Genomic DNA, 22,081 nt, shown 5'->3' with positions numbered 1-22,081 from the left:
ACCAATACCGCACACCCTCGGTCCCTACGCAGACTGATCCAAGTGGTCACCCACCCGCACACTGACCGTAGCCAGTGATGCTTGACTTCGGTGATCTGCTGAGAACCGTGTCTTAACGATCAGTCCACTGCGGGACTACTGTTCTACCGTAAAGTGCTTGACTTCGCTTGCAGGTCGTCGGGCTACCGAAGTGGGGGTGCCATCCCCTCTGCAGAGGATCAAAATTGTGATGGCATGTCTTCGAATCATCTTCAAGGATGTTTCCCAGACCGTCGCCAATAGCCCATTGTGCAGCTCTAGTGCGACGTAAATGAACTACAACTACATTTGAGAAATTTTGAATGAATAATAATTTCAATTGTCGATCGAAATGTGCTACATATAGCGCTAAGTATGCTTTTGCTACCTATGGCCATAGTGAGATAACTATTTTCTGCCTTGAATTAGCCTAGTTTCCTGCTATTTTCTGCCTTGAATTTCGAACAAAATCAGGCTTGATTCTGTTCGAATCAAGATGAATTTAATTTCTCATTAAGCTTGATTAATTTGCTGAATCTTTTGATTTGAAGCTTAATTTAAAATTCAAGCTGGAAAAGCTTGAATTTTAGAGATCAACGACGATTGACGAGAATCATTAAACGTGACAGGCGTGTAACCCTTCCACAAATTGCAGCAGATTTCAATACTGGGCCATCAACAAGTGACAGCGTGCGAACCATTCTACGAAACATCATCGATATGGGCTTTCCATACGGGCTTCTCTACACGATATTAGGCAGGTATACCAGTTTTTTTGGCTCTTCAGTGTAGAAAAAAATAGGACAAAAAAATAATTTTATTTATTTATTTTTATTTGTGTATACAAACAGCAACTGTACAACATTGTTGCAAAAGAAATTGACAGGTCATGTGTAGTTATGTTATACAAATTATAAAGCAACCTTTCTGCATTTTTGTGCTGCAAATTCCTTTATTTGCTCATCACATTGTAAGTCCTTCGCTAAATCACAATTTATGGAAAGAACTGATAAATGATTCAGTCGATGGTTCGACATTGTTGTCCTATATTTGTTTTCTATATAAGACATCCTGGAGAAAGAGCCCTCCGCTTTACAGCTAGTGATTGGCAAAGTTAAAAATATCTTTAAGATAGCATAGCAATTTGGGAAAACATCAACAAGTTTCTTTTCATAAATTAGCATAAAAATTTCACTGCAAGAGGGGAAGACTCTGTCGTAGACTGAAGTAAATAAGATTTTAACTGATTTACTAAATGCTCGTCTACGTCATCTGGATAATAATCAACAATATTACGTATACTTTCCAGATCTAAGTTTTCCATATTATTGTCTTGCAAATCCATTAAAAATTTGAATTTCTTGCTATACATCTCATAGACTTGGCTCCTTTTATTTAAATCCATAATCAGCTTATCCAACGCAACGTTTAGCGTTTCTCTTTTAAATTTTTCTGCACCGTATACTAAGAATTTATCTGTAGACTTATCTGAAAATTTTGGAGTAATGCGTCTCTTGTTTATGTCTATTCCCACACTAGTACTTAATTTTTTAGCTTTCTCTTCGTATTCCTTTAGCTTCTGATCTGATTGGTGCCTTATGTTGTGTACGAAGTCTTTTAATGGCACAATTAACTTGTTGCCTTCACAAATATCTAAACCAGGGCTCTGTATTTTTTTTATTAACAAAATTAAATCTCCCCAAAATTTCTTCCCAAAAAATAATCAAAATTGCAGTATCGAGTTTCGTCACTTTATTGAATAAATTTCGTGCCTCTTTCCGGAAATCAATTTTCTCACCCTCATTTTCGCTGAAACTTTCGAAAATTTTCATAATGTCATCATAATTATTTTTCACAGCTTTGACAGCATCATAGTGACAAGACCATCTGGCCTGGCTTAAACTTTTTAACGTAAATTTGAGTTTTGTTTCACGATTTAACAATTCCCACCTATAGGTCGAAGTAGAAAATAAAACGTATATTTTTTGCACTACTTCAAAAAAGTTCACAATTTCGGTTGCAACCTTAACAGATTCTTCACCAACTAGGTTAAGGGAATGCGCAGCACATGGCACATAATCCGCGGATTTATTTTTTTGTTTTAGTAGTGCTTGTACACCATTGTACTGACCCGTAATATTAGCAGCATTGTCATAAGATTGTCCCCTACAATTATCCAGTAGTAGTCCATTTGTTTCTAAAAAGTCTTGTAGAATATTAAATAAATGTAAGTCAGTATGACTACTAATTTTAATGAAGGATACACATATTTCATGCCCTTTTCTCCGAAAACAGTATCGTAATACAATAGCAAGTTGATCATTGTGAGATAGATCTGGAGTAGAATCCATCACAATTGAATAGTACTTTGTGTCGTCGTTATTTATGTGAGTTATAATTTGTTTAATTATCTGTCGGCCCATAATCTCAATTATTTCCTCATATACTGTGTTTGATGAGTACGATATTATCGGTTTTGGTCGCAGCTCTCGTTGTTCAATGTGTTCACGAATGAATGGATCGAACTCTGCCAACAGCTCCAGAGCACCCATAAAATTTCCATTATGTGGAGAACCAAATACTTCCTCGGAAACTCTAAATGGTAAGCCCCTTATACTTAAAAATTTGACCACAGCAATAGCCCGTTTTAGGACATTGTGATAATATTCTGTTTCTTTTTGTAATTGCTTCTGAAGCTGCATGTCTAAAACAGACCTATTTTCTTTTCGTGTCAACAACACTAACATTGATTTCTTATGTTCATTAGAATTTTCATGATTTTCTAAACAAGTTCCTATGTGTTTCCAATCAGAAAATCCGGTTGCGTATTGAGAAGGGATTTAAGAAAAAAGTATGCAAGTCAAACAAAAAACAGCGCCAACCCTGTTTGAATAACATAGCCAAGATCTTTCCAGTGATTGAGCATTTTTCATTTTCTTAATGAAATACCTATTTGAAAATGTTCTGTTTTGTTCTTTATTGAAGCTGAATATATATTTTTCGGATCTTTATTTTGAAAGTCAGTCATTTCATTTGAGAGGATGTCATTAATGAAATCATTATTTAGCAATTCTGGCCACAAGCCCACGTCAACATATTTCTCGAACTCAAACTAATATTCTCTAAATTTTTTTCCGCCTCGGTATTACCGTCCTCTTGCTGATCACCAATATAGTTATAATATAGTTACAATATGGAGAACAATATACACTGGTGGACAAAATTAAGAGATGGAAAGCATTTTCGCACATCCTTTCGCACATGCAAGATACCCGCACACCTCTCCATGTGTTTGACAATGGTTCCGTGATTGCCCAGAGTTACAGACAGGAGGTCCTAGAGCCCTATGTTCGTCTTTTCAGGGGCGCAGTCGGTCCTGAGTTCATTTTTATGGACGACAATGCGCGACCACATAGGGCTCTCGTGGTTGATGAGTATCTGGAAAGCGAGGATATTCAACGAATGGATTGGCCAGCCAAATCCCCTGACCTGAATCCTATTGAACATGCTTGGGATGCTGTTGGGAGAGCTATTGCGATGCGCCAACCTCCCCCCAGAACCATTCTGGAGTTAAAAATTGCTCTGGTGGAAGAATGGGAGGGTCTTCCACAAGTCCTCCTTAACTCCCTTATTAACAGCATGCATACTCGTTGTGCATGCTGTCTGTCTGTCAGGGGTGACCATACACCATACTAGAGGCAACACACACTGTACAAGCCTCACTTTTATTGTCATCTTTTATCCTTAAGTTCAGACTACATTGGATTTATTGGCAATAGGTCTTGCCAGTGAATGGCACTATCATTTTTGTTTTGCCTACTTTGTTATCATGGAATAAGCTATATCCATACCAAATTTCGTTTATTTATATTCAGTACTTTTTGAGATATTTGGGAAAATGTCTTCCATCTCTTAATTTTGTCCACCAGTGCAGTTATCAGTGGGATCAGAGGGTTGTTGGTAGTCAAGACTTTGCACATTTTCATCACTTGTATTTTTTCCTGGTGTTACGATTTTCTGCTCCCTTTAAATAGATTCTCTTTGGATAAAATCCCTTCCTTTTCACTTGTTAATAAGTTTGTAGCTATTTCATTCTCGTTTCTATGTTCTAATTTGGGTCCCGCAGTGGACTGATCGTTAAGACACGGTTCTCAGCAGATCACCGAAGTCAAGCATCACTGGCTGCTGTCCGGGTGGGTGACCACTTGGATCAGTCTGCGTAGGGACCGAGGGTGTGCGGTATTGGTCCTCGTTAATCTGTGCTACCGTAAAGTGCTCGACTTCGTACGCAGGTCGTCGAAATACCGAAGCAGGGGTGCCATCCCCTCCGCAGAGGATCAAAATTGTGATGGCATGTCTTCGGATCATCCTCCGGGATGTTTCCCAGACCGTCGCCAATAGCCCATTGTGCAGCTCTAGTGCGACGTAAATTAACAACAACAGCAACATGTTCTAATTTGGAAAACGTTTCAATTTCTGCACATTTCTTTCTTTCTTTTTTTCGATCTAGCTGCAATTTTCGTTTCTCAGCTCCACTTTTATATTTTCTACCAGACATATTGTAAGATATGACTTTGATATTTTTCTGAAAATAAACAATGAACTTGATAATTTTCTGGTAATAAGCAGAGAACGAGATAATAGATGTAATATTGTTCTTCACGTCACATTTTAATAGTTTGTAATGAGTGCAGTAATTCACAAATTATCATTAAAAATCGATTAAAAGTTCATTTAGTATTGAAAAAATACATTAAAAACAAAAAAAGACATGACTTATAATTCTTTTTACTTATCAACTAAGAGCAGGAAATCTTTTCTTATACAGATTATGTACTTTCAATTATAAGTGAAATAAGAGAAAGGTCCGGTCTTTATAACTTTTAAGTTATCATTTATTAGTAAACTAAACAAGTTTGTCACTTTGACGACGAGAACAGAAGTGCGGGGAAAAAATTACGTCGGGCTTTAAGCGGCGCGGTTGGAAGTCCCCCGTAATAGACGCGAAAAAATACACTGACCAAAAACAAGCGACGGGGAATTCCCCGTTCCTCTAGATAGACGCGTACATGCATGGGTTGATTAATCTCAGGGTTGCCAACGTTATAATAGTTTTTTTTTAATATTAGATTTTTTTTAATTCAAAATATCACCTACTGTTTTCAGTGGGCCCTGGGCTGCAGCCGAAAAAGCCCTTAAGTAGATCCGCCCCTGGGGAGGGGAGTTCTTTCCATAGATTAACTATACTACCTTCTTATTGAAAAAAACAAACAAACCCTACCAGAAGTTTTGTGCTATTTCATGATGTCATAGAAAGACATGACTATTTATTTTTAACATCCCTAGTTTGTTTTCGCAAGATTTAGTTTACAATGCAGTTAAATCGATGGAATCAAAATAGTATTGAATATTTTTTAAACAGTTATTCATTTAATTTCTGTTCCACTATGGACTGATCGTAAGGATAAGGTTCCCAGTAAAACTCCGAAGTGAAGCGTCACTGACTGCGGTAAGTAAGCGGGTGTGTGTCTACTTTGATCAGCCATCGTTGGGATATAGGATTCACGGTATCGGGTCTCATTAAAGTGTTCTATCTTAAATCGCTTGACTTCGCGTGCAGATTGCATCCGCAGGGGATTAAAATTGTGATAGCATGACTTCGGATCATCCTCAGGGATGTTTTCCAGACCGTCGCCAATAAAATAACCCATTTTCAGGTCCAGTTTGACGTAAATGAAGTACCTACCTACATTTAATTTTTACTCGAAAACAGAGAACTTTTTCTTAAAGAGAATGCTCGTTCCATTAAAAAAAGTAATTACCGTTTGGGTGCGGAACTATGATCTACATTACATAGCTGTTTCAAAATTTATTTTAACTAACTGTCACAATTATCTGAAAACTTTTTTCAAATAAATAACTACAGGAATAAATTTTGAAGGATTAGTTTTGTTAAATTTGTATCGCGCTTTTTCTGGAAAAGTGTGTAACGGCCGCAAGTTTCGTTTTCCTTAATGACTTGTATTGATAAGCTAAGGGATCTGAGTTTTTTTATTAAGCGTTTATAATAATAACCCGTAAAATGTATATTTATATAAAACTCAAAAAGTTTCACCTAAAAATAGAAATTTTACTGAAGTTCAATTTGAAATACTTTTATTTTCCTAAACAACAATCAAGGAGAATATTGGCGATCGAAATGGGTTATAGGTGGCGTAGAGCAGAACTCTATACCTATGGAAACACTTCGCATGCTTTCACCATTAGCGTGTGGAGAGACATAAGAGAAGGAAGTACATTAGTTTCAGTCTTGATTTTCATATAGAGATTTAAAACTTTTAAGTTAGGAAACTATATGGAACTGAAAACTGCATTGAATATAGTTCTAAAAGAAAACGTTGTGGAAATTTTTTAAAAAATTGACAATTGAGTATGAAAAATATTAAGAGAGGGCAAAATATCGCAGTACATTCCTATGCAACTGAGAAAAGGAGGAGAGGGAAAAGACATGGAACCGGTTTTCTCCCCAGATGGCGCATTCGAGCGTTGCGATCGCGAATATTAACATCACTCTTATTCTCATCTTTATTCGTATTTTTTAATCACTTTTTTTCCTTATTCACTTAAAATTGATAACTTAAACCATTTATAATTTTTTTAAATCTTTAAGTCGGTTTGAACCAACGTCCTGAAACAAATCAAGGGTAGCATGTATGTAGCGAGTTCGAATCCCGCAGTTAACCTGGGTGAATATTCATGCTGTTTTTCTCTGTCCTCTTTCTATCCTTCTAATTGACAAAGGTTTTAAAGCCTTAAATGAGGCAAGAAGCCAGCAAATATATGTTTTTCAATAAACCAATAAACACATCAAGAAGAGTTCAGTTCTCATTATATACATATCTGCATCATTACTTCCAAATTCTTGGATCCTCTTTGTTTAGGTAGTCTAGAAAATTACTCGGAATTTAATATCCATAAATGGGTATAACTGCTGGAACTGTGCATTTTTGAAATTTCGCATATATCTCCATTTAACATTGACAACAAAAAAAAAGAAAGAAAGGAAAACGTAATGAAGTAAGAATTTATCCTTTTACTTTAAAAGCAATAAATTTATTCCCCAAGCAAATATTTTGACACATTGTAAAAGTTCATGACAAATTATAAGGACATATTATCAGTCAATAATACACGGAAATTGTTCATTCAGTCTCATTACCTCCATTGCTGTCTTCATTGAGATTTTGGGTAACTGAGTTAGCTTCTGATTGAGTCTTTGGCTATCTCTGCAATCTAAGTTTTGTTAACGATCTCCTATAAATCTTATTAACGATCATTTTGGTTCTAACGTAGACGATTGCTATTATTCGCTTTATTTTAAACGCATTATAAATTACAGAAAATTATTGTTTCGAAATTATGTTTATAGTTTATAATTCGCGAACATAACGACCTATAGGGGACATAGTTATTTGAGACGAATGATTGCTGTAGAACAACACGTTCATCAGTTGCACTGGAGATTTCTTCAGTGTAGCTTGGTAACGTTCCTTCTTTATTGTGTCTTACTTAATTTAAAAAAGAAAAATGTTTAATATTCCTTCTTATGCAACTAGAAAAGAATGAAATGACTTTTTTTTACATTCCATATTTTTCTGAATCATTGTACTTCAAACAATAAAATATGCAAATATGCAAGCGAATGCAAAATGGCATCGCTTTTTTAGAGAAGGGACATCTAAAACACACCGGAAAAATATTTGTAAATAAACAGAAAATCAAATGTGTATTTTATCTTCCTATTAGAGTTAAAACCTATTGCTCGCAAAATTGATCTATTATATTTAATGATCTAATATGAAAGGTCTATTTAAATTTCATATTCCATATATTTCTGAAATATATTACTTCATTAAAATATGCAGAAAGTATNGCGTATTCGAGTGTTGCAATCGCGAATAAAATATGCAAATATGCAAGCGAATGCAAAATGGCATCGCTTTTTTTAGAGAAGGAACATCTAAAACACATCGGAAAAATATTTGTAAATAAACAAAAAATAAAATGTGTATTTTATCTTCCTATTAGAGTTAAAACCTATTGCTTGCAAAATTGATCTATTATATTTAATGATCTAATATGAAAGGTCTATTTAAATTTCATATTCCATATATTTCTGAAATATATTACTTCATTAAAATAAGCAGAAAGTATACTTTTTTCTTTTAATTGTTATTTCCTTACTATAGTTGTTAATTTTTTGTGATTCCTTGTTGGATTGTTTTTTTGTTTTGTTAATTACTAAACGTTAGCTTTTTTTGTTGGTTATCCGTTGTTAGTTTGTTTTTGTAGCTACTAATTAAGCTTTATATCGGATTTGGGATTTTCCTTCGAGAAAAGAAAAAGGCAGTCTTCTCTTATAGAGAGGTTTTTTAGGTAAGCTCTTTTGTTTCATAGAAGCAAATATATTTCAGAAAAAAATTACTTTCTTACTTTCATAATAAAAAAAAAGTTATCAGAAAATAATATGATTTTTATAATTAAAAAAATGAACGGTAAATATTATAAAACATAATGATCTTTTTCATGATCAATGATTTCATGCCTGTATTGTCTTTTCCTTCCCCCACTAAACACCAATGTGGGATAAATTAATATACATAAATCTATAAAAAAAAAAGGATTGCACACAAAAATAGATATCTAAAGTAAAGTATTTGTGAGCATCTATGTATTTTTTTTTTACTTAGATTTAATTAAAAGAAAATTAAATATAATTTTGTTTTGCTTAAAATTAGTTTCGTTTAATTAATATAATATTTATAAGAATATCTGTTTTAAAACTCATAATAAGAAATCAGCTTATAATTAGTATCTCAAATCAATTATTATTAGGAACGCTCTAAAAAAATGTCGTTCTTTTCTGTATTTTGTTTTTAATAAGATTCTTGGTTTAAAAACAAGACAAAAAAAACTGCGCTTTGTTTTCTTTAAAGCCAATATCCCGCAGTGGACTGATCGTTAAGACACGGTTCCCAGCAGATCACCGAAGCCAAGCATCACTGGCTACGGTCAGTGTGCGAGTGGGTGACCACTTGGATCAGTCTGCGTAGGGACCGAGGGTGTGCGGTATTGGTCCTCGTTAAACTGTGCTACCGTGAAGTGCTCGTCTTCGCGCGCAGGTCGTCGGGCTACCGAAGCGGGGGTGCCATCCCCTCCGCAGAGGATCAAAATTGTGATGGCATGTCTTCGGATCATCCTCTGGAATGTTTCCCAGACCGTCGCCAATAGCCCATTGTGCAGCTCTAGTGCGACGTAAATTAACAACCAAACCAACCAACTTTCCCCCCACTTTTTACCCCCCTCCAATTAAATTAAGGAGTAACCCAGTTTCCATGACAGCGGCTGCAAGAGGTTGATCCTAAGACATGCCATCACAATTTTTTTTGTTTGCTATTGTTTATAAAAAGCTAGTAAATGGCCATTCCCACAGCATTTCCATCAAAAGAGATTGAGTATGAGGATCTGATAAATGAAAATATTTTTCCTCGTCAAACTTAATCATCAGGTTTTCCATAATTTCGACGGTGTTTCGAAATGCGTCAACCACACGCCGTGAGAAAAGAACTGCTCGCTCATATGTGTATCGCAAGTACGTGATACCCATGCGATTGCATGCAGTGAAAATGCTTCTTAATTGCTTTGACTTGCTAAGCTATAAGTTAAAACTTTTGCTTCTATTGAAACTCGTATAAATGGTCTACCTTCCTCAAATCTAAATATTGATACTTTGAACCGGTAGACGTGACGTAAACTTAAGTTAATAGTCTATAATTTGTCTTTTAAATTATCAAATAATCCGGTTTCCAGACAAAATGTTTAATATTTTAATTTTGTGAAAAGTCTTAAAAATTATTGTTTATTTTTGGCTTTTTTTTCTGGGATAAGAAGAAAAACCTTTAAAACTTTCAACATATTGTACATAAACTGTACTGTACGTGGAAGAAATTGACTTGGTTTTTCGCTAGATAATCTTTCCTTCTCTCCAGAAATAATTCCCCTATATTTTGTTAACAAAGTTACAAAAAAGTAGCAATATATAGTAACAGAACAAAATTCTGCTCCCTAAAATATGATAAATTTAACGACAAAATCCTGTGCGAAAAGTAGTTTATCTACGCAGGTATGATATATTTTGTAATTATTCAACCACAATTCACATTGTAAAGCTTCTTTTTAGCGTCACAGGCCAGGGCTTGCCCAGCAATTTTATATCCATCATTGCCTACAATTAATTACCTTCAATATTAATCCTCCCAATTAGGTGTCCTAGGTTTAAATCTCAGCGGTGACTGGCTGATGCGAATTCTTTCCCCAGCTCTCACTAACCACAGTGCTGACTTAAAATATCCTCAGTGGTAAATAGATCATGGGTTAGAATCCCCTTGCTGTCTGTGGAAGGTTTTTGTGGCTTTCTTCTCCCTGTTTCACAAATGCATTTTAGTTCTATCAAAAAATTCTTTACAGAGACTAGTTTGTCCTAATGCTTGATCTAGAAGTTTCTTATGCTGGTTTTAAAATTACCAGGCTACAAAGTTAAATATTTATAGTCATCAGAATAGAGTTCAATGCCTATTATGACATTGACATTATGACATTTTTATATAATATATATAAAAAAAAACACTTGAGTGGAGGTCATGTTTTCTAATGCTTCCTTGCTTAATGATGGTTAATTGCTTAGTGGGGATTGTTATCGTCTGATCAAAATAAGTGCCCAATAAATTTTATTAGAATCGATTTAATATTTTTTACTTTATTTGATTCTTTATATTGATTATAAACTTTCTTGGCCTGCACTGAAAATTTTGGATCATATTTTTCTTAGGAAATAAATAGCCTGTTTTGTATTCATTGTCAACTTTTCATTGCCATTGAGGATTACTGTTCCAATTAGTTTTTTATGATAATAGTTTTAATACTAATGAGTTGCTATCTTAATTGATTTCTGAAACCAAAGTAGCATTGATTGTAGGAAGCAAGATTTTTGATTTTCGTTCAGGTTGCACTTCCTAGAGGCAGTGGCTTAACCAGGAAATCATGGATTTAAAATTGATAATCTTAGTTTTAATATTTAGGAATGTTGAAGACAAAAATATTTTCAATTTTATTACTGTAATAAGTTAAAAAAATTCTTTAAACTGATAGTTATTTTTCATCAAGAAAATTAATTTATTATGCAATGCATAAATTGTTCATCAATTTACTTTGATAAAATACAAAAGGTACGGATTGAGTACAAATAATGAAAAAATTTCATACAGTAATTTTTAACTTGATTCCTATTTTTTTTTTTTTTTTTTTTTTTTTTTTTTTTTTTTTTTTTTTTTTTTTTTTTTGATGAAGTAGATGCAGAACATTCTCTTCAGAAAAAGTAATTTCTTAATATAATATGGAATGCCTTGAATAACTTTTGATCTAATGATCAGATTTTCTATGTATTAGGACTGATTTGAATGTTGACATACGAAACTATTGTAATATAATAAAATAATGTGTAATTAGGAAATTTGTTCGAATAAGTGTACTTGATTTTGATAGTAAAAATTAAATTCTTAAATTGATTGGAAAAATTAACTCATTTAAACATAATATTGTAATTAGTTTACTTATCAGGGAATATTTTATAGTCACAATCTATTAGAAAAATTCATGTACAGTGTACAAAAAAAAAACAAAAACAAGCCAGACCACCCTTTATATTCTAGAACTTAAACTTAATTTCTTGAGAGAGTGATCTCAAATAGGCTAAGTAATAAGTGCAGGCGGTATTTCATGTTGAAAAATCAGCCACAAAAATGTATTTTCTCTGAATTAACATACCATTTTTTGACAGATTCAGATTTTTGACCCCCAAAATATTGGTGACATCCGCAATCCAGGAAATATGGTCTGAATAGTTGATCAGGAGAGCTCTCCAAAGTTTGAACCCCTTAATGTTGATTTTACTTTTTGCATATTTCTCTGTAAAATTACATTTTTCAAAATGATTCAAAAAATCATTTACCTTACAATTCAAAACTTTTTTTATCCATTCTTTAATAAAATAATAATGAATATTTAATAAAAGTTATTTTTTGCATTGGATTTATCTTTGGATAAAGGGGAATTTTATTATTGTTTGAAAAACTTTTTTATTCACTTAAAAAGTTTTTGAGACATCGAAATACGCAAAAAGTAGAATTAACATTAAGGGGTCCAAACTTTGGAGTGCTCTCCTGACTAAACTATTGGGATCATATATTGCAGATTGCTTCTACCCCCTACATTTTGGGGCGCAGAAATCGGAGTCCGTTGAAAACAAGGTATGTTTATTCAGAGAGAGTACATTTATGAGTCTGACTTCGTAATTTAAAATATTGCCTGCTCTTATTAATGAGCATAATTGAGGTCACCCCCTCGAGCCTTTAAGAATGAGTCCTAGAACGTGAAAATCCTATCATAGGATCGAAAGTTATGCAGAGTAGTTTGTTTTGTTTTGGCGTTTGCAGAAAATTTACAGACCCTAATATTTCCTCATATTTCTAATATTTTCTCACTAATTTTTTTTGGAACCGAAATTTTCTCAAAAATTATTATGTTTTTTTTTTTTAGTACTATAACTTTTAAAAAATATATTTAAAAAGTAAAGTTTACATAATTAAAAAAATTTATTTGATTTTACTCTGTTCTTGTATAAACGATCAGATCCTGTGTGTTAAAAATAATGAAAATCAAAATACATCAGAATAGTAATAATTTATTAAATTAAAGGTTTCACTCATAAACTTAAAGAATTCAATCTAATAATTGCGAAAATTGACTGACATTTAATATTTTTTTAATAAAGGAAAATTTTGCAAAGCGACACATTTTTTTTACAATAAAAAATTTTGTAGGTAATTTTTTGAACCGAAAATTTTCCTGTGACTGCCTGAATTTCCCTCAAAACCTTGTTCACACCATTAGATATATTCTGCTCCCCTGCAATTTCAAGTAATAACAAATATAAAGAATAAAAAAAATTAATAAGTTAAGATCAGAGAATTATTGACTGCCACTTTAATTTTACTTAATCTAACAATTCTGCCTAAATTGTGCCATGAAAGAATTAAAATCATTATTTAGATTGATAATAATTAGCTACTCATATTTATTAACTGTATTATTAACTAAATAGTTATAGTATAGCAAATAATATTGATCTTAAAGTATTAAAAGCGCCATATTTTTTTAAAAAAACCAATTAATAGTTTCAATACTTCTGTCTATATTTTCTATAAATTATATATATTATGAAAATAATAGATATCATAATTACAGTAACATAAAATGCAAGTATTGGGCATGATTTACTATCGAATAAATCTAATATCGAATAAAATATCCCCAATGACAATTGAAGGAAATAAGAAATTTGTTGCCCTAGGTTTTTATCAGATTTGGGCAGTTTTTGACACCTTTGGACTGGCTTTTGACGTATCATTTTAAAAAATCAGTATTTTGTCATTGAAAACACAACCCTGATTTAAGAGCTAATGAATGAAAAATATTAGTGACATTATTTATAAAATAGAAGTTCATTGGAAGAAACTTTTATTTTAGTATTATTCAACACTAATTAATTTTGATAAGTCTTTTAATTCAAAATATGGATGATGGATCGTCCAAGTTATAATCTCCGAGTGTTTTTGGAGTAAAAGAATGATTCAAGTAGAATGATTCAATACACAGGGTCACAAACAGTATGAAAAACCTTAGAGAACTACTCATTTGTCGTTATACGAAGATGCCAAAAGTGGGAACTTAATGTGTTAGTTTGAAATAGTATTATAAATCTTATAATGTGATAAAAAAAATTTTTCTACTTAATTTTTTCCTCCAGATTAATAATTTTAACTTTAAAATGGCAGGGGATCTTTTTTAAAATGTGTGTGCTTAAAAGGATTGGCCTTAAATCCAAAATGTTAAGGGTTCTCCTTTCTTATTTGTAAAAAAACACTGACAATTTTTAAATAAAAGTTTGCATACTACTAGATTGATACTATCTACGTTTCAATCATGGATGTAGATAATTTATTTCCACACTCTTGCTCTTTGAGATCACAGTGCTGGGAATTTTATCCCCATTTTATGCAAAAACTAGTTAGTTTCGCCTAAAACATTATTTTCATAGGTAAGTTTGCCCTGATTATTGTCACATGAGATCAGTAATTGTTTCTGTTTCAGAATTTCACTAATAGATTTCTCTTCTGAGAATTTTATATAATAAAGGTAAAGTGGAGAGCGTTTTTATTATCCTTTTCTAAGCTTTACCACCGCTTTTTTGCTTTTTCCTAGAATGTTGGTAAGTCTGGTGAAGTTGCAATCTGAATTAAAAGGAAAGATAAGAATGCGAACTCTTTCCTTAATCGTGAAGATTAACATGATAGAAATAAGTACCTAAAACAGTTTTTTAAACATTTAGTTTTAATGATAGTTAATTTCTTTTTTAGATTTAAAGTCTTTTATATTTGTATAATACTGCTAATTTTAATGAAAATTTAAATCTTTTTATATTCTCTAATAGCTAATTTTTTAATTTTTTTTAATTGAAACTAAAAGCTATTAATTTATTCAGTTTTAGTCTTACCTCTATTTGTAAGAAAATGGCAATATTTTAAAAACAAATAAAATTAAAAAAAGAAAGAAAAATAATATAAAGAATCCTGCATCATAAATTTCGTAGTTTTTCTAATCTTTTTTCAGCTGTTATTGCTATGGATATCCATATAGTTCTAAATTCTGATGTTTTTAGTGCAACGTTATGCAAATTGTATATCTGAGTAATTATTTTCTAACCCAGCACTCAATTTGTGACAATTTCATTATTTAATTTACATGGATAATTTAGATAATTCTATTGGCAGTAATTGCTGAATCTGACAGAAAAAACTCACAAATTACCCATTTGTGCCATGTCCTTTGAAAAGAATGTTTATTTTTTTTCTCAAGAAGGTAAAAATTGCTACTGCAAGTGTTTCATTATAAGAATTTATTATGCAGAAACAAAAGTTCTTAGAAAATAAAATTTTCATATTTGGATATAAAGTCAAGACAAGTGCTTCTTTAAAGCTAAAGTATTCGATATATCTACTTGGTATAAACAAGTATGTACCAATACTTTTTTCATAGATATTTTCCATATATAGACCACTTTTTGGGGTTCTGCATCAATGGGCTATGAATCTTTAATAAAAATTGAAACATGAATAAAATAGTGGTAATACATGGCATTGGAATCTAAAATTAATGATTTACATACTTTTTCTGATGAAGAAGATTAGACAAGGCAATTTCCATTTGAATGACAAGCAATTCTAAATTTTGAAAGGATTCTTCATTTGCATAGTCATTGCAACTCACAAAATATAAATATAGGACAGCTCAAAAGTGCCTTTTTGTTACATTTTGTGATGTTTATTGTAAGAAATAAGAATATTTTTGTTATTATCCAAAAGATGAATTAATGATTTTTTGATGCCACTCATTCTGTTTAATATTTTGTAATATTTAAAAGATTTTTGCCACATTTCTACTTTACTATGTTCTCTTGTTTCTGCAACTAGAACTAGGCATGGAAATGAATAGTTTAAAGTTATTGAAATTTTTTTCCAATAACCAATTTTATTTTGTTTTAATAATTCATTGGATCTTGTATTTTTCTTTTAATATTATTGACTTAGCCTTTGAATTATTTATTTGTTGTTTTTATTTATGATTGTGTTCATATATAACTATATTTTCCTATTTGCACTTGAGCCAAATATATAATGTATGATTTTTTTTTTCTTTTTAGATAAATGTAAAGATGAAAATCATTATGTGCCTGTGTTCACTCATCATGATTTTCAGTAATTGCTCTATCACTGCTACTGATATATCATCACTATCAAGTTTAGAAAGCTTAAGTAAAGCGTCTGTTCACCAAAAAACTGTTTCTCCTTGTTCTGCTTGTAGAAATCTAGTAGAGTCTTTCATTAAAGTATGATTTTTATTCTTCTTCCTTAATTCTAAGCATTGTTGGAATTTTTTTTCTTCAAAAATGAATGTACAACATGTCTAATATGACGTAACTTTTGTTTGGGTTATTTAAAACTTTGCTTTCATGGATTTAAATAAGATTATCTTAGAAATGTTATTATAAATTTTTTTTTTGAAATAATTTCTCTCTATGACCTTCAAAAAATAGTAAATAAAAATATGAGAGGTTAGTGCAGTTTTACTACTTTTTATAAGTTTTTTTTTGGATAATTAAATTTTACTCGAATTAAAAAGGTAAATATTTAAAATAGACCTCAATTACTCTTTCAAAACATTAGATATGTTTTTTTAAAGCATTTTTCAACTTTATTTTTTCTCATTTGGATAGCAACTTTATAAGCTATTTAATTTCATTATTGCAATTTTACGGAGATACGTTGTGCTGGGATTATATGCTGTTCCTGCAAAGTTTTTAAAAAAAAGTTTTTTATTGGAAAGGCTGCACCATCCGATATGCTGCTCAGAATTTTCTGACATGAACGATTTCTGAGTTACCACATCTGTTACAAATAAAAAATTATAAATAAAATAAGTGATTGAATGGTTAAAAATCATAAAAATAATATTTAAATATATGATAAATAAATATATGCAATCTTACTGTAAATCAGAAATCATGCATTTCTATAATTTTCATAATAACTTTTCAAAATTACCCACAATTGTCCCTTATCCCCTATTTAATTATTTTAACCCATGTTTATTTATTTACAGATATAGTGGTATGTTATTTATAACTGATAGGAATATATATATCCATATTATAGCTATTATTAAGAGTTGTTAGATGATATATATTTATATTTATGTATATTAGTAAATGATAAGCCATTGGACAAGTGATATGATATAAGGCAGTGGTTCCCAACCCCGGTCTGCTGACAGATTGGTGAATCAAATGGTACCGGGCTGCCCAAATTTCATTAAATTATTTTAATTTTATTTACTGTGGTGTATTTCTCTCGGGTTTGTTTGACCTTTTATGGAAGGAGGTCATCTGAGAGACATCACCAATACTTCGAATGTAGTTGTATTTTGTTTTAAGTTTTGAAAAAATGTTTAAAAACAATTGCATTAAAATTATTGAATCAAAACCGTCTTAAATCCACGTCTGCCTCCCCACTCAGTAGCCCACACAAAAATTACCAAACGTTGATCGGTTTGTGGTTGTAAAATGGTTCGAAAGGTAAGGTCTCTTCTGAATTGTAATTGTTTTCACATAACCAGGTGAGGCAAATCTTTTCACTATTAAAAACTGACAAACTATAAGATTTTCAATATAAGCCTATAATGATTAATTAAAATCATATTTATAAATTACGTTATTGTATTATTTCATTGTATACTATAATTTTAATACAGCTGCATTTATATACAGAAAATAGCCAAAAAACTCCAATAAGCAGAATTTTGGAATTTTATAAAATTTTTTTTTATAAAATTCCAATATTAATATTTTTTTTCTTTCTCTTTTTTTACAAAAGAATAGTTGGATCATTAAAAAATCTACAGTAGTGATAAAAGAAGAATTTATCTTACCAATCTTTTGTCACATTATTTTTCTAAAATTAGATTAGGAAAAAAATTATTTGACTTATTTCACTTTGTATGTGCACTTTAAAAATCAAAGTTTTCCAGAATTGTCATTTGTTCAAATGAAATAAAATAAAAATAAATTTTTATGTATGAAGATTTGAAAAATCAGAGGCACAACAAAAAAGGTATGTCAATGATGTAAAAGTTAGAAATTAATATTAAAACATTACTATGAAGTTATATGACCAGACAACTGACAACAACAATACACAAATGTTTTATTTTGGACAAATGTTATATAAGTTATAAATCTATATATGTTAAAAAAATGGCAAAAACAGGCCTCATAGTTCAAATAGAAAATCAGGACAAAATCAAGATAACTTTAGCGCAGAATATTCTTTTAAAAAGAAAAATGGAGCATCAAAACTGATGAACTAAAATTTTATTCCAAAAATTTAATAAACTTTTTATTTCAGAATGACCTTTTTCTATAAAAAAAAATATATGATAGCACCTATCATATTTTAATATTGAGAGTGCTGATAAACTTAAATTATTTTTTTGTCACCAAATTTAAAGTAATTTTTATTCTACTTTATAAGAATTTAAATAGTNAATACACAAATGTTTTATTTTGGACAAACGTTAGATAAATTATAAATCTATAAATGTTAAAAAATTGTCAAAAATAGGCCTCATAGTTCAAATAGAAAATCAAGATAACTTTAGCGCAGAATATTCTTTTAAAAGAAAAATGGAGCATGAAGGAAAACCAACTAAGTTATAATTTACAAAACTGAATACTATCGTAAAAGTTATAATTTATAGTCTGTTTAAGGAAGTATTTTTTTCAACTTTGCCAAAACTGATGAACTAAAATTTTATTCCAAAAATTTAATAAACTTTTTATTTCAGAATGACCTTTTTCTATAAGAGAAATATATGCTAGCACCTATCATATTTTAATATTTAGAGTGCTAATAAACTTAAATTATTTTTTTTGTCACCAAATTTAAAGTAATTTTTATTCTACTTTATAAAAATTAATCTTTTAAATAGTTTAGCTTAATGTAATTATGACATCTGCATATTTAAGAATAAAAAAAAATATAATTTGCCTTCTATTATTTTAGATCTTTTATTATTCTGATGGTGAAAAAAAGAAAACAAGTCATTATGAGCAAATACGCATATTTAATGCTAAATGTTATTGTTTTTCCTTAGTACTGTATACTCTTCCACACACTACATTTCAACCAGCATTAAATCTTGAGCAAGTTGATTACAAAAATCTTTCGCAAGATGCGAGGAAACAATGAAATGAAGTGCACTGGCTTTGGACTTCACTGATAACACTGAATGTTAATCTCAATAGTTAGCTATAAGATGGAAAATAGGCGGCATGATAGATTGTGAACAACAAAAATAAAGGTGCATTATTTTAAAGTATGCAGCAGAATTTCCAAATACAGCAGAGATATTTTTTTTAGGGATTAAGACAATTTAGCCGCTGGCCGCCTACTTGTTTGCAGCATAAATATTTCAGGTTAAGATTGTAAGTGAAAACAAAATGAAATAATGTTTCTTTTTCACTTTTCTATATTGATATTAGAAATGAAAAAATGTCTTTCTTTTATTTATCTTTATTTCGAGTATACATTGCTCACTTAAACATAATAAGTACACATTGCTCACATAGTATAAATTGCTCACTTAGTATACATAGCTCAGTTAAACATAAAAAAAAGAAATTGTTGCAAAAGCGGAAGGGTAGTAATATTTTACTTGTTACAAACATACATTTTTTGTACATTTGGGAAATGGGAAATTTTTTTTTACAGATGGTAAAAACCATGGAAAAAACAGGTTTTTCCAGAGACTGTAAGAAACATGGAAAATACTGGTAAAAATCTCACATGTTAAATAATATTTCAACCCTGTTCACATGCTAATCAGATTGCATCATTTTGCAGGAACATCTTTAAGTTTTCTAAAACATAAATTTCTGAGAGTAAAGATAATAAAGTTGACCTTAAGCAAAAAGTATGAATAAGCTTGACTTTTAATATAGATCTTTTAAACATTTCATCATACTCATCCCTATTTTAGAGAATGACTTGCATATTTCTCTTTCACTTTTCTTTTCTTCTCACCTGCAGCAGTAGAAAAGAAGGGCGTGGGAGGGAATCACATTTTCCTTGATTTTGTAAGAGACTTATTCCAAGTATGATTGCGGGAGGGACATTCAGCAGCACCTTCTGTGGTTAAAGGGGAGAGCATTTGTTGCACTACTGCTGCATTCTTGCCTCCTGTTTTTCACCTGCATTGTTAATTCTTTAGGTTATTATTTATCCTAAAATATAAAAATAGATGTAAGTAAAAGTAAAAAGAAAAAGGGTAATTATGAAATATTGGTGAATCAATTCAACAAAATAGAGTTTTCAAGCTTAAGTAGTTAAAAAAACCCTGCTAGATAGGTCGCCCAGTTAGTTACGTCGCACATACTAAAATTCAAGGTTTTAATTCATAAACGCTGGTTCTTAACCTGAAATATTCATGTTGCAAACAAGTAGGCGGCTACCGGCTAAGTTGTCTTAATACCTAGAATAAATACCTCTGCTGCTTTTGGAAACGCTGCCACTTATATCCACAAAATTGTAACAATAGTATCTTAAAACTAAATTTTTCACTGAAATGTAGAATTTTGTCTATTAATTTAGTGTTGCAACTAGGATTATTTCAAGAAAAGCTGAGTTTCTGAAAAGTATAAATTTGGCGTTTTATTGTATAAAATCAGATATACTGTAATTTTTTTTTATTGTTGCCATTTTAAAAATATTTTAGCTTTATATATGTGAAAGTTGGCAACAAACCCATTTAAGTAATTATTATGTTTTAGTTTGCCACTGTTGATAACAGTACTGGTCAATTGGTAGATTGCTTGCATCTATCTGATATATGTTCTCTACTTCTGGATTGTAGCGTCATTGAATAATTTGGAAAGTTCAAACATGGATTTGTTTTAGAATTCAAATTGTGTATGGAATAATTTATACAACTGTTAAAATTTCTTTTAATAAATCTTTAATTTATCTCAAAAGTTTCAAAATTATAAAGCAGTAACCTTTTTTTCATTACACTAGAAATGTATTTATAGTAGAATATAGGTAGATGCTCTGATATTGTATAATAATGCAAGTTTTCTTTTGTCTTAACTTTTCAAATTGTGTTTTCAAGCACCTATTTATTAAAACTGAAACAGAAACTAAATGCTTCATGGTCTAAATGTAGCTAATGTAGCAAAAACCAGAAGCTAAATGTAGGTAATTATAGGACATTGTAATTTTTATCAATGTTTGTTAATTATATTAGTACTATTTTTTTTTAATCATATTTTTGAAAAAGTATTTTTAATTTCTTTATAAATTTCCCAAAAATGAAAGTGTTTTATAATGATGCATTATTTATTTTAAAATAATAATTTATATAATTATTATTTTTTTAAATGGAAATATTCAGGCTGTAGGAAGTACAACAAGGATGAGTTTTGAAGGAGGTGATGCTGACTGGGAGAGAGAAAAACTAGGAAATTATGAAAACAGGTATAAGCCAAGCTTATAAATATTTTAAATGTCACACTTGAAGCCAAATTTATCAGGTGTGACTAAAATAATGTGGTATAATCTAATCTGCATCTAACTTTTAATGATACTTATTTTTCTATCTTAAAATTTTTATTTAGTTTATTGTGTGAAAAGAAAGTTTTTTATGCAGGCCTCTCATAACAGGTTCATCATTTACCTAATGATTGGCTGAAATCCAATATTAAACATTTAATAATTTAAAATGTGGGAGCTAAAAAGGCTGAAAATTATTTTGCTCCTCTACTATTAATTAATTAATTGATTAACCATAAATTGATTTGGATTTCTATGTCTAAATTCTCTTTGTCTAATTCTTTATTCAAAACAAAATCTGCTCACATAATTAATAGTTTACGTACTCTTCTGAAAATAGATTAAAGAATGCAATATTTATCATTTTAAGTTTTTCTCTTAACTAAGTGTGAGAACCTAAGAAATCCCTCAACCTATTTTATGAAGGAATTAAAATGATTAGTGTTTCCCTTTTTTGTACGATTTGGGAAACTATGGGGAACATTTGCGAAACTTTTCCCTGAAATTAAATAATAGAACACAAAATTTTTTGTGTGATTTTTCTGTTCTCTCTCTTCACCAATATGTTAAAATGAAGAGTGTTGTTTTTTCACCGGTATGGCATTACTAGCTCTGGGCTGTATTTAATACATATATGTGTGTGATATATTTGTATATATATGTTTATATATTCTGTAATTTCACAGAGATATGCAGCCCTGGGATATACGGCACACTCGTAAAAT

At 30.6% G+C, this 22,081-nt stretch overlaps 1 protein-coding gene across 2 annotated transcripts in view; it reads left to right on the top strand.

The window, feature by feature from the left end:
• LOC107452629 (protein disulfide isomerase CRELD1) overlaps nt 1–22,081 on the top strand; it is a 111,961-nt gene that overhangs the window by 63,137 nt on the left and 26,743 nt on the right. Inside the window, exons 1-3 of one of the 2 annotated variants that reach the window (XM_016069167.3) lie at nt 9,770–10,201; nt 15,896–16,081; nt 21,199–21,281. In XM_016069167.3, coding sequence (XP_015924653.1) covers nt 10,151–10,201; nt 15,896–16,081; nt 21,199–21,281 — 320 coding nt within the window. In that variant the 5' untranslated portion in view covers nt 9,770–10,150. Of the gene's footprint in view, nt 1–9,769; nt 10,202–15,895; nt 16,082–21,198; nt 21,282–22,081 lie in introns of those variants that run through there. The other variant, XM_071187861.1, reaches the window with a different exon arrangement.

This window comes from Parasteatoda tepidariorum, chromosome X1 (genome assembly GCF_043381705.1).
Source record: "Parasteatoda tepidariorum isolate YZ-2023 chromosome X1, CAS_Ptep_4.0, whole genome shotgun sequence".
Taxonomy (NCBI): Eukaryota; Metazoa; Arthropoda; class Arachnida; order Araneae; family Theridiidae; genus Parasteatoda; species Parasteatoda tepidariorum.
Note: the sequence above shows the minus strand (reverse complement) of the source record. Positions and strands in the feature narration are given on the sequence as shown.